Below are 12,774 nucleotides of genomic sequence, written 5' to 3' on the forward strand. Positions count from 1 at the left end.
GCTTACGTTTTAAAGTTCCGGTAATTCAACCCAAAGGTCATAGCGAAAGACGAAAGTCATGCCCGGCACTGCTGACTGCTGTATGCTGACTGACTGACATAAGCTGCTCGGGCCGCTGCACGTATTTGGTTAGGTGTCATCGATCTACCTTTTACAACCCCTCGCCTTGGGAATAGAAACATGTCGAACTGATAACATATCCAAGGTCGCCACGTTTTTAAATTGATACCCCAAATAAAAAATGTTAAATATACTTGTTTAATAAGGTTGAAAACGAAGCCAAACAGTTCGGAAACTCGTACGATAAAGCGAAGTAATGAAGTCTGCGGTTACGCCTTTAAACAACATTGAACTCATATTGCCTTCGCAGTACAAAAAACTGTAATTTACGATTGAACCAATACTTCATATTTTCACTCCTATACTTCGGGTAATTAGGCGTCCACCTTGCTTACGCGGGAGCTATATAACTTCCTGTACCTGTGCTATCTGGTACGTTCAATCTGTCACGTTCGCTTATATACAACCTGCTTCTTACTTCTAAACCGGTTGTAGAAAAAGTGACGACAACATTTCATCGGGAATATACCACCTATGACGTCACTGACATGACGTTCTTATCACAAACTGTCTATCCCTGAAGGTGACCAGATACGACACATAGGAATTCGCAACATAAATGATTAACTAACGAACATTTCCGTAGGAGCGTTTATAATTTTTGGGAGAACAAAAAGCACTGGAAGCAAAAAGAACATTCTCTTATACTTATAGCCACGGACAACACATTTAAATCTTAACAGCAGAATTTGTTGATTTTTAAGGCATGCGAGCTATTTTCGATTGGAACTGTCAATTTTAGCAATCACAATAATGATTTGAACCGTTGCAGCATTTGAAACCAGGAAATAAATAATAAAAATGTCAAAGAACTTTGTTATTTAAAGCATAACATGCAATTATATGTAGCTGCATTTTGGACCATTGTTGAAACCCTTAGTAACTGGGCCCAGATGCAATTTGAAAATTAGAACAAAACGATGTGATCATAAACTTTGTTCAGCAGCTTCATATCTAGCTTGTGTCCATTGCCTCCAATGTTACCATGGATGTGGCAGATGAGGAATCGTTCTGTACACTTTCAAACATCGCGGATAAGTCTGAACTAGACCGTACCTATAGAAAATACACGAAGGAATATGATTTGATCTAAAAATAGGTTTTTAAAGCGTTAAAAGCAAATTAAAAACAGATTCACAGATACAGATTGCAAAATCTGTATGAATGCAAAATGTATAAGCATGCTAAAAAAAGACTCTGAAGACAGTATACCTGTGCAAGGAATTCACTCATAGCAGGCGATTTATCAGCTTCTGGTATTGTGAGCAAAGCATTCACTGCTCTTAATGCAGAACGTTTCAATTCATCTTGCTTCTCAAATTCTTGTTTCACAGAGTCAGCTTTTACCTGATGCATAATTTAGAAAAAAATCTCTTAAATTTTTTTATGTTGCGAAATATTTCCAAAATCTGATGTTCAATAAATTCAAGTGCGGTTATTCACTCCGCAATGTTACGCAACACATAGCATTTCAACTTACTTTTACACTACATGTTGCACGTAGTGGTTCAACCAGTTTATCAACATGTTGTAGCACCGCTGTTGGACATAAATTAGCAAGTCGAACCAACATTAAAAAGGTAAGCATCTGCAGAAAAAAAAAGTATATTAAAATTAAGTATACGACTGCCGCACAAATTATATTTGTAATAAAGCTTGCACAACACTACCTTTATATCATAGCTGTCTTTCAGTCCATTTTCCACATAAGTTAGAAATTGGAAAATATCCAGTTGCGTTACAGAAGACTCAAGTAGCGTGTACATGCATTCAAAAGCTGCTTTTCTTACATCAAGACCATCATCTACTGTGTGTCGGAATGGGCCCATCAACACTTCCCTATGTTGGGTAAAAATTGTTGCTTATTGAAAATATGATTAGTAAAATCATTAAAATGTAATGTCTCATTATTATTACTACACATGACTGAAAGCATGGCATTTTGGTGATAGTACAACTAAGAAAAAGGTACAGGGTTTAAATGCCTACAAATTTTTTTTTAAATATCAAAATCTATATTTTTAAAAAAGTATTTTAAAAAATCGCTAGAATCCTTTCCCCATATCCCTGCAACACACCTTTCCACTACAACACATCAGTACATACATGACACGATAGATAAGTTACATTCTTTTATTTAACTATAAATAACATATTTTACCTGATAAGTTCTTTACGAATTCTAGTTTCCCCATATAGTTTGGGCAATGTTTCAGGCAGCAAATCTTTTATTAGAGCAGATTTATTATGAGCAGCTGAGTTTAGAAGCGTGAGGGTCACACGTCGTACATTAATATCAGGATCCTAGAAAAAAAGGGTTTAGGTTTTTTTTTCTTTATTTGAATTATTAGTAAAATTTTAATGTAAAGTATCAAATAATTTTCTTTTAGTACATTTGAAAGTCTTTTAAAAATGCTAAGCAAAAAACGAAATGTTGAAAAACTGTAGTCATTTTATGTCTTCATCAATGAATGTTTCATTTATTGAGTTGAGGTCCATACATAAACCAGTTTGGTTTTACTTCCAAATATAGCAGGCTACTTCTTTGAAAACAGTGAAAAACCAAGAAGTAAATTATACAGATAGTGTGTGTGTTTGTCTATTATTTGTGTCAAATCTAAGAAAACACAATTGCGTGATAATCATAAGCCAACACTGGCCTTAATCCCAGGTCCCCTGGTGTGCCTCATTGTGGGACCTCATGGTGAGGACCCCATCTATATAGAACTAAGAACAAAACAACATTCAGTCTTTACCTCGAGGAGGACAAGGAAGTCCCCAAAACAAGCTTTCAGAAGAGGATCTATGGGCCGAGGTTGATCCGTGATCGTCACTTTGACAGCCGACACCACGGTGCTCCGGACCTTTGGTGATTCAGAGGAGAGGAATCCTTTCAGTTTTGGGAGCAAATGATCGGGATGTATCAGCGTTAATCGGCCGAGACATTCAGCAACAACATTTCTTGTTCCTATGGTGGAAGTTGGAGGGAAAGATTAATAAACAATATTATTATATGTGAAACTTCCATTTTCACCAAAATAATAACCCCTACGATAGGGAAACAGACAAAGACAGTGTTAGGTGGTAAAATAATATTAAATACTTTTTATAAATTATTGTTGCCAAAAATACCAACTCAACAAACAAACTGTGTGGTGTTTAACACATGCTTGATGCTTCTGAACAGATGTGACCATGGCTTAAAAATATCGACTCCCATATATAAATGCTTATTGTTACAGTTCCACCTTCCTCCGGGCTTTCCGCGAACCGAACCAACAATTCCCAAATATTTTCCATAAATTCTTCCAACGCTTCTTGTGTGGAGAATGTGATGGTTTCTTTTAACGAGTGGAGCAGAAGGTATTGGCTCTTGGACTGAAAAAGTAAACTCCATTAGGTTAGTTTATCATATACATATACCATGTTTAAAAACTTAATATATGTATTCAAAAATTTCTGAACAATGTATAGGAAACATTAAGTACAACTCACCTGCATCTGAATCTGCTTAAGCATCCCTGGAAGATAATGTTGGAGGTTTCCGATACAGATCCTGCCAAGTGAGAACGATGCAGCTGATTTTACTTCTTCATTCGTTGCTGCAAATGCTCCAATGACAACCTGTGTGAAAGTTTCTGAATTATAAGTTATACATTTTGTAAAATAATAAAACATCAGATTGTGTGAAGTTTTTTAAATAATAATTATTGATTTAATGCTTTCATATTTGGTTGTGTAAGATTGTAAAATATGTTTAAAACAAATTTAGTGGGTACAGGCGGTACAATACCATAAAACATTTAAATCTCTTATCTCGATCTGCACCAACAACTTAACCTTTTAACTTTAGGGTTATGTAAAACTGTAAAGTATTGGAATTTCGTAAAATAAATTCTCTGTATGACCGTCGACCAAACATATTCAGAAAAAATACCCTAAGAACCCCCCCTCAAAAAACAATCTCTGAACCAACTAAAAAATACCCAACTATTAAAAAGAACCCAAAAAATAAAAAACCTCTGCTTTACACCATAACTCACCCTTTCAAGTTCAGGGAAGGAAACGAGATTAACTCGTTGTCCGATCTCTCCGAGTGAAAGAAGAACGAACATCCGGATCGAATCAGTCGACTTTTGATTCTCAACATCCAACATGAACTGACGAACAATCAACTCACATTCACCAGGGCTTGCGACAACGAGGGTGGCGATGCATTTAGCTGTTGGAAGAGGTTATTCACTTTGTTAAAATTCAGAGGTAAATGGTAATATCTTTGATATAGGCATACGTTGAGGGGAGCAGCGGCAGTTTTTAAGAAACTAGTATTGTAATGTTTTAGTAAACGATGTGTAAATTAGAACTTTTAAAGGTTAAGTTTATTTACATATTAGCTTAGAAAAGCTTAGCAAACAATAAACTATCAATGTACATTACAAAACAGTTTCTCATCAGCAGGTAACTTAAAAATTCTTAAGTTCCGGCATGCTTATTATCATGTTTCATGCAAAATCATTAAAATTTAGAACAACATTAACTGCAGATATAGAAGTTTCCACAACAAACCTGTTGAATGGAAAGCTTGCTTGTGTAGTGATGTTGTTTGTCCTTGTGGTGAAGAGGATAAACGTGGCTTGGAAGAAGAGGATTTTTGTGGATAAATTGGCTCGATGAGAGATCGGAGGACATCACGGAACGCTACGAGAGGAGGATCACCAATCTCCTTCTGCCTCTCACTGATCGTGATGAGGATGCGGAAGAAATCTAGGACTGCGTTGAGAGCTGCTCCTGTAATTGAGATGTTTGGTATGTGAGTGGTGTGTAAGTAAGACATAAAAATAAATACAAAATATAGTTAAGTACAAAGTATAGACTTAAAAATATAGAGTCCTATTTTAAGCAGTACAGTTCAAATACCTAGATGAGCAGCTTTATATAACTTTACAATTTATTTACTATGCTGGATTGTTAAAATCTTGTTACAAACTGGCCAAAAGTGCAAAACAAAACGCATATTCTGCAAAGAAAAAATTAAGGGCTTTTTAGGTATGGTCTTTTACAATAAACCATCAGAAAAGTAAGAACATTATTTCACACTAAAAGCAATCTCCTACCTTGTAACAGAGGTGACTTGATTATTTGGTAAATATTTGGAAGTGTTTCCACCAGTAATCCTTGCTTTACATTGCTGGATATAGGAAGTTGTAGCATGAGTACAAGTAGTTGCATACACAGCTGGGTAATATGAAGGTCTGCATCATTGATAAGGTGGGGAATCTCCTCTATTACTGAACCCATCATCTCATTTGAAATGTCGCTGTGTTTAAAATGTCACAGATTATGTTGAGTATGTTATTAACTATATAACTATTAACTATAGGCAATATTTTTGTCAGTACAATGTTTTCTTTTATTTGATGCAAGAAATTGTATGCATAGGTGCTTAACCTGGGGAGGCGTGATAGACAGATTATTCTCTGCACCGAATTAATCAGTGAAGATTGTAACCCATATGTTAAATTTATTCCATAGAAACATGTGTCGAACTACCCCTGCCTCCAGGGGAATTAAAATGTTTGCTGTCTAAGCTCTACGGAATATGTATGTTAATAAATATATATCTATTAACTATAGGTTTGATACTTGGAACTGGTTAATACAATTTTTTACTCTCATATGTATGAGACAAAGTGAAAAATTAGACACATGTAGAAAAAAATACCAGATACATCCATTTATAATGTTACAGCTTACAAGCTATACACTTAAAATTACCTTGTAAATTATCCTGCAAAAAATGCTTCTCCATTTGAAATTTTAAAACTTATAAACAAAACACTTTTAACCCCAATCACATATTTTACGCTACTTTTTAAATTTTTCAGCAAAAAAACCCTTACTCAGCAAAATTCGTGAAGATGCTCTCCAGGCATCGGAGGGTTGAGATCTTGAGTGATCTTTGGTTCTTCCGGAGGAAATTTGCGAGGACGGGCATCGCTCTTGGGAGGATCGGAGAAAGACTAACTCGTCTCGATACTGCCACCATGTGGATGGATTTGACAGTGGTTAAACGAGTGATCTCGTTACGGAGTCGATCAAGGAATAACTCGAGTGTGTTCGGGACTTCGGATTCAAGTCTAAAAATTTAAAAATTTTGGTGAACGGTTTTGTGATAGAATGTAATTTGGTGGCTGTTAGTGTGTAAAACTATGAAAGAATATAGTAACTTCACTAACTTGTAAGTCTTGGGGAAAAATATTTATTTAGTTTAGACAGAGGCATTCTATTTAACTTATAGTTATTAACTGATTTAAGACGCGAACCTCCAAATATTAAAAATAGAAAAATGGAACCAGTAGGAAAACTTTTAACGAATAATCATCTCTGACCCCTGATGTGATAAGGTATAAGGTTTTAGAAAAAAATACAAACCTTTGCCCAGCAGAGGACATGATTTGTCCCATGCAAGTTATTGCTCTTTCCTTCACTTCTTGATCAATGTCGGAAGTTTTTAATCGATGTAAAGTAGCAAGGTACAGGGTTTGGATGAGGGGGTCGACATCAAACGTGACGGATTCATCGCATACTACCTGTGGGGTAATAATGCTGTTTTATAATAACTGCATACAACAACGTAGCAGAGGCATTCACAGTAATAACCATAAGCACATTAGGTAATATACAAAGTTTATCAAAAATTTTTTACAAATGCTCTGGTACATGGGCGCAAAACCTTTTTAACAGCAGAGGAGGGATAGTTAGATCCGCATTCATATGAAACAAAGGCGCCTATGCTCTGGTACATTTTAAAACATAATACAATGGGATTGAGAGCTAAATAAAAATATACTTCAAATATACTTTTATCTATAAAATGGGGAAGATAGTTTACATACCTTGACCAGGTCCTGCATTACAAGCAAAGCATCTGAAGTAATTTTATAGAAAGGATCTTTCACACAAACCACAATAAGTGGGGAGAGTGACTTCACAAATGGAAGGATCATCTGAGAGGAAAACAACAGGCTGCAGATGCGGTTTTATACATCATAACTTTAACAACAGTTGTTTTTCCATTCTATCCAAATAACTTTTTATTTTGGAATAATACTCTCTCTTTGTTTTCTTTTTATTGCACTTACTAGTCACCACAGGGCATAATGAAAATTGGGTCTTCTGGTAAAAAAAACTTGTTTAATTTTTCCATCACATACCCTGATGTAGTCTTACTGTATGGCGGATAAAACAGAAAAAAAAACGTTTGGTATCGAATGAAACTATATGGTACTATCTTTGTTACCATAATTAAAATTTCTCACCGATGGCTCATGGTTGGTAAGAAGAACATGAATAAAGTTGAGCGTGTCAATCTTCATGTTGGAGGAGTTGTTACGATTCTGTGACAAGCTGTGTTCGATTCCTGGCATGAGAGCTCCGATATGATGAGCGAGACATCCCGGGATCGTGAGCACGAGTTGCGTGAGAAGCGAGAAGCAACAGTGACGCGTCTTCGTGCTCTTCTCTAACAGATGTTTGTGGATGGCTGGGAAAATATTAAATGGAGTTATAATTTGTGAAAGTAATCATTTAGATTTTATTTTCCTTTAATGAAAAATTTCAGTAACTAATTAGATTTTACTTTTCAGTACAAAATTTTAGTAATTGTTAAGATTTAATTTTTTTAAACGTTTCAGTTTTACGAAACAAATTCAACCAAATAGTTATTGCAAACAGCATACCGCTAAAAATTTAGTAAGATATATATATATATATATATATTACTCACATTTAACAATGGTTGGCACTTGAGCAAGTAGAAGGGAAGTGGGGGTGTCAGTTTCCATCTCTTGCTCGTTGCCGTTAGCAACTGAAACCCCAACACCGACCCCTGCAGTTGAAACATTTCTTGTGTGTTTGACCAACGCAATAAACGCAGTAAAAATATCAGCACGAACACTTTCCTCCCTCTCCTGTTAGTAAAATAAATTTTTCTTTTATATTTGGTAAAGTTAAAATCCATAACTTAAATGTGCAAGTAACTAAAAAAAACTATATTTTTATACTTTTAAAAAAATATATTTTCATAATACAGTATTGACTAAAAATTCAGAAATCATACAATCACGTAAAAACTGCCAATTCTAATACTTTATAGCTATACCACACATCAAAAATTTTGATTTCGGGACATTTTTGATAACTTGGTCAACTGTGGTTTATTACAGGCTTACAGCCCACAAAATATTTTAGAATTTACAAATTTTGTTAAAGACAATTTCTTCAAGATTTTCGGTTTTTCAGAATTTTTCAGATATTTGTTTTCTGAAAAACTTACCTTAAATCTAGCAACAAGAGGAAGGGAGACTGTTTGATATAAATCCATCAATAACTCAGGTCTTGTGGACATGACGGCTTCAAGACATTTGGCAGATGCTCGTCGAACCTGGGTGTGGAAGTATAAGTTATTTAGTTGGAAGTTAAAATAACACAAAAACAGAAAACGTGTAAAATATATTATGAAATTACTCTCTACTCAAAATATATGAAAACCATCACATGAAAAATTACTTTTATTAAAAATAAGTACCTACTAAATAGTAATACCCTCATCCATATGATTACATAAAAAATTCATGGCAATGATATTAAATGAAAACTTAAGATCATGAAATATCACATGAAATAAAAACCCAACTTTCTTGAAAAATACATGTTCATAAAATATTACATGAAATATGAACCTATCATTTATAAAAACCTCATGTTCATAAAATATTACATGAAATATGAACCTACCTTCCAACTCATGTCCTCATCATCAGAATAATCATCGTCTTCTTCATCATCATCTCCCATGACATCATCATCGATGACATCATCATCCTCATCATAGTTGTAGTTGGGATCATATGTGATGTATCTTAAAAAAGAAATTTTATTTAATTCTTTTTTTGTGTCACAACTTGACAAGCTACAGTTATAAAATAGGATCAAAAAGTCAGAATGAATTTAACATTAAAAATAACATATGGCAATCATAGACAAATTGGTGCTATGGGTAATATATATATATGTATGTGTGTATCTGGATCCTTTATTTATGAACACCACAATATACTTACTTGAGACACATGTTGATAATAGAGCTGAGATAGGCTGTCACCTCCATTGGACATCTTCTAACAAATAGTTCGAATGCTTGTATACTGTGTTCACGCAATTCATCATCAGCCTTTATATTTAAACAATTTTTTTTTTTAATTTTTCCAAACAATATTTTATTATCTGCTAAAAAAATGTTTTGAATGTTTTGAATACTGCAGACTCTTTTCAGTCATGCTGAATTATTTATATCTTAAGGTTTACACAGTTTGTATCAGTATGTATCAGTCAGTACATATTTGTTTTCCAGTTTCCTACAGGATAATCAGTGAAAATAATAGATTTTACTTACAAACAGACAAAAATAAGTAAAGGCATCTGTCAAAAAACAAAATTTGGTTTTAAAACGTGCCAAAAAATGAATGTAAAATGTGAAAAACTGTTTGGAGTAGAATTTTAAGTATTAAAACATCTAAAAATACAGTAAATATAAAATTAAACATAAAATATGGAAAATATGATTAGAATCTACTATCTACCTCTTCCAGTTCACAAAACATGGTGACCAATGGCATGATATCTTGTAAGTACTTTCCTACTCGGTGTCCAGCTTGACGTGTTATGGAGCAAATACATTGAACGTATGTTCTTCTCATCCTTGTCACAGCTTCCACATCCCGGATCTTGCTCTCAGATGATTTTAGCTCTGACACTAGGTGTCCTACTAGCTCGCCAAAGATTTGGTTGTTGCATGTGAAAACCTGTGAGCATAGAAGTAACATATTTTTACAAAATGTAAGGAGACATTGCTAAAATGCAGTATTACTTAGTTATCAAACAATAGATATCTAATAGATGCGGTCTACTTTGGCCCTGCTTGTTTGTACAGTTACTTAACTGCTGTGTAAAATCAGGTTTTCATTTAAACTTGGTAGGCCTACTAAACATATGCTGTCATCCTTGCATACAAAGTTGGGGCCACCCCATGCACCCAGAATGTGAAAAAATGACACTTTCTTAAAAAATGAGAAGAAATGATCCTATAAACGTACGAGATGACCAATAGCTGTGTTGCTTCGTTTTCGAACTGCCATTCTTGCACTTTTGAGCAGAGGCATCAACGCATCTTTGATTTGTGAGTGGTAACTTGCAAGTAATGCTCCGTGCCTGCTTAGCAAATCTCCTGCAAATAATATGTTGTGTAATATAAAACAGAAGAAGCCAATTTTCTTTATTACTTCAGTGAATATGGCCTTACTCTTATTAACTGGTCACACGGTTCGCATTAATTTTATGAACGACAAACTTATGTAACCTGGGTGTTGGGGCAAATCAAGGACCTCATTCACATAAAATATTTGTTACCTAATATATCCAAAGCTTCCAACTGAACTGAGACATCTTTTTGTTTTGAAACAGCTTCTGTCAATCGGTTTGTGATCTGTTTGCAAATCCGACCAATTTCATTCGTATTTGACTGTGGGAGCTCAGTAATCACTGTCTTTAAACCAATGCTGTAATAAAAACAGTTCACAACACTGTGTTGACAATCTTTATGCAAGAAAAATCACAAAAGATTTGTTAACAGTTTAAACAGAAAACCATGCATTTGCGCCAACCTGGTGTGGCAGGGTAGGCAGGCCAACATTGGAATTTTCGCACTGCATTAATCAGTAATCATTTAAACCAAATTTGTTTACAAAAACGCACATCTAAATTTCCGTGCCTTACCTGAATTTATAAAATGTTTGGCCCCTATGAAACCATGTATATATATTTATATAGGATATCAATATACCTTGAAATGTCTCTGAGTTGTTCTTTTTCCGACAGCATATTATTACAGAGAGTATCAACAATCGTGTCTATTTGATAATCCTTCACTTTACCAACCAGAGGGCCCAAGCTGAAACAACATACAGGAAATACATGAACGTTAAATAATGAAACAAAAGCAGGCAGTTAACCACGTGTTATAAAGTACTGAATGTGGTGGTTTAATTGAAACTGTAAATATAACTATCTGTATTACAAAGAAATTTATGAACAGAATTGTCTGCAATAGTAAATAATTTTACACAGACAGAATATGTTATAAAACAGTAAAAATACTATTTGATAATAGTTTTAAATACATTTTTAAAGCTGTCGCGATAAATAAAATACAAATGATGGTTTTAACCTGTTACAAAAAAATTTATAGAAATAAATTAGCAATAACAAACAGATAAAATGGTTACGCTCGGTGTCAATAGGAGTTTGCACGGCACCGTGGCCCCCTCCGGTGCCGTGGGCCACGAAATTGTGCTTAGGGGGCACGAGGCTTGTGCCGCGGCCACGAAATTGTGCAAACTGCCTCTCCTTGGTGTTATATGCTCATAATCATAAATTACTTATTACTAACCATCTCACAGCAAGATTTTGAACTTCCCCATTTTTATCCTCGAGTAATTTGAGCAACATTTTCACAACTTTCCTCTCACTATCATCATCGAGTTTAATCGAATCTTTTTGTAACTCCGTCATTAAATCATTCGTTGCCATGAAACTGGAGAGTAAGTGAGTAATTATATAACTGCGAAAAACTGAATTTAGTGTACGAAGTATGACACATAGGACATTTGTTATAATATAGGGGTAATAAATTTATAAATTTAACTTAAGAACTGTATTTAACTGTGTAAAACATAATTTCCAAACAATTTTATTAATAACTACAACAGTTGTAACCGAAAAAAAATGTACCATGTATGGTTTACGACAACTAGTTTTGTAATAAATGTCTTCAATTTAACCATAATAGTCAATAGTTATATATTAAACTGTTGTGAACTATGAATAAACAACTGCCATACCGGTAATCCTTGTCATGGGAGTTCATTTTATCCAACAGACTTGAGATGTGGTACGATACGTTAGCCATATTTGCCGTTTCAGCAACTTTTCTTTGACTTACTTTGGCAACGTCTGAAAGTATTCAAAGTATTATACACTTGACATACGGTGTATATACCAGTGCAAATAATATAGATACATGTTTACGAGGTGTATACACAAAGTTATAGCACCAAATTGCCCAGGCCATGTGGCAACTGCAATATATTGTTTATATATACCATAAAATTAGTTTAAAATAAGCAAAAAAAGAACTACTGCATTTTCTAAAGCAGCGGTAACTACGAAAACAACTTATCATTCGCGCTTTGAATGGTCGGGCATGTTTTCATTTTTCAATGCAAGTTCTGTCTTTAATATTATAGCCGATGTCTATGAAAATCTCAAATTTCTTGGGGACGATTGAAGTAAAGCATCAAAACAGGAAACAGCCTTGAAAAACACCCTGAAGTTCAGCAAAATGGTGATGGAAATGATTCTATTTGTGAAATGACCTGCTGTGACCAAAGCGAAATCTCGGAAAAGCACTAACACAGTTGCACAGCATGCTTCAGTGCTTAAAATGAAACAAAAGGGTGACGTATGTAGGTGGAAGTATAAAGCCATCCGTGTATATTTCCCAATAAGCTGAGGTCAAAAGTTTTGTAGTAGAATTAA

At 34.5% G+C, this 12,774-nt stretch overlaps 1 protein-coding gene across 1 annotated transcript; it reads right to left on the minus strand.

Annotated features, from left to right (window-relative positions):
* Positions 1 to 697: 697 nt before the first annotated feature.
* Positions 698 to 12,596, minus strand: LOC149732622 (cullin-associated NEDD8-dissociated protein 1-like). The gene is made up of 25 exons (XM_089882976.1): positions 12,078 to 12,596; positions 11,627 to 11,770; positions 11,021 to 11,128; positions 10,588 to 10,736; positions 10,275 to 10,405; positions 9,762 to 9,983; positions 9,243 to 9,352; positions 8,917 to 9,040; positions 8,456 to 8,563; positions 7,907 to 8,090; positions 7,440 to 7,663; positions 7,017 to 7,127; positions 6,553 to 6,710; positions 6,021 to 6,257; positions 5,235 to 5,437; positions 4,687 to 4,908; positions 4,164 to 4,342; positions 3,616 to 3,744; positions 3,369 to 3,498; positions 2,877 to 3,088; positions 2,282 to 2,424; positions 1,791 to 1,959; positions 1,601 to 1,708; positions 1,333 to 1,467; positions 698 to 1,176 (listed from the first exon to the last, which is right to left on the minus strand). The coding sequence occupies exons 1-25, from the start codon at positions 12,143 to 12,145 to the stop codon at positions 1,075 to 1,077; spliced, it is 3,810 nt and encodes a 1,269-aa protein (XP_089739102.1). The 5' UTR covers positions 12,146 to 12,596; the 3' UTR covers positions 698 to 1,074.
* Positions 12,597 to 12,774: the final 178 nt, after the last annotated feature.

The sequence above is a fragment of the Ciona robusta genome, chromosome 8, assembly GCF_009617815.1.
Source record: "Ciona robusta chromosome 8, ASM961781v2".
NCBI lineage: Eukaryota > Metazoa > Chordata > Ascidiacea > Phlebobranchia > Cionidae > Ciona > Ciona robusta.

Excerpts from the sequence above, each read along its gene's own strand:
- LOC149732622 (XM_089882976.1), bottom strand. The coding sequence starts at position 12,145 with ATGGCTAACGTATCGTACCACATCTCAAGTCTGTTGGATAAAATGAAC. Across the intron at positions 10,406-10,587 it reads GGAAGCTTTGGATATATTAG|GAGATTTGCTAAGCAGGCAC; the intron begins GTAACAAATATT and ends TATTATTTGCAG. Across the intron at positions 4,343-4,686 it reads GCAAGCTTTCCATTCAACAG|CTAAATGCATCGCCACCCTC; the intron begins GTTTGTTGTGGA and ends CTCTTCCAACAG.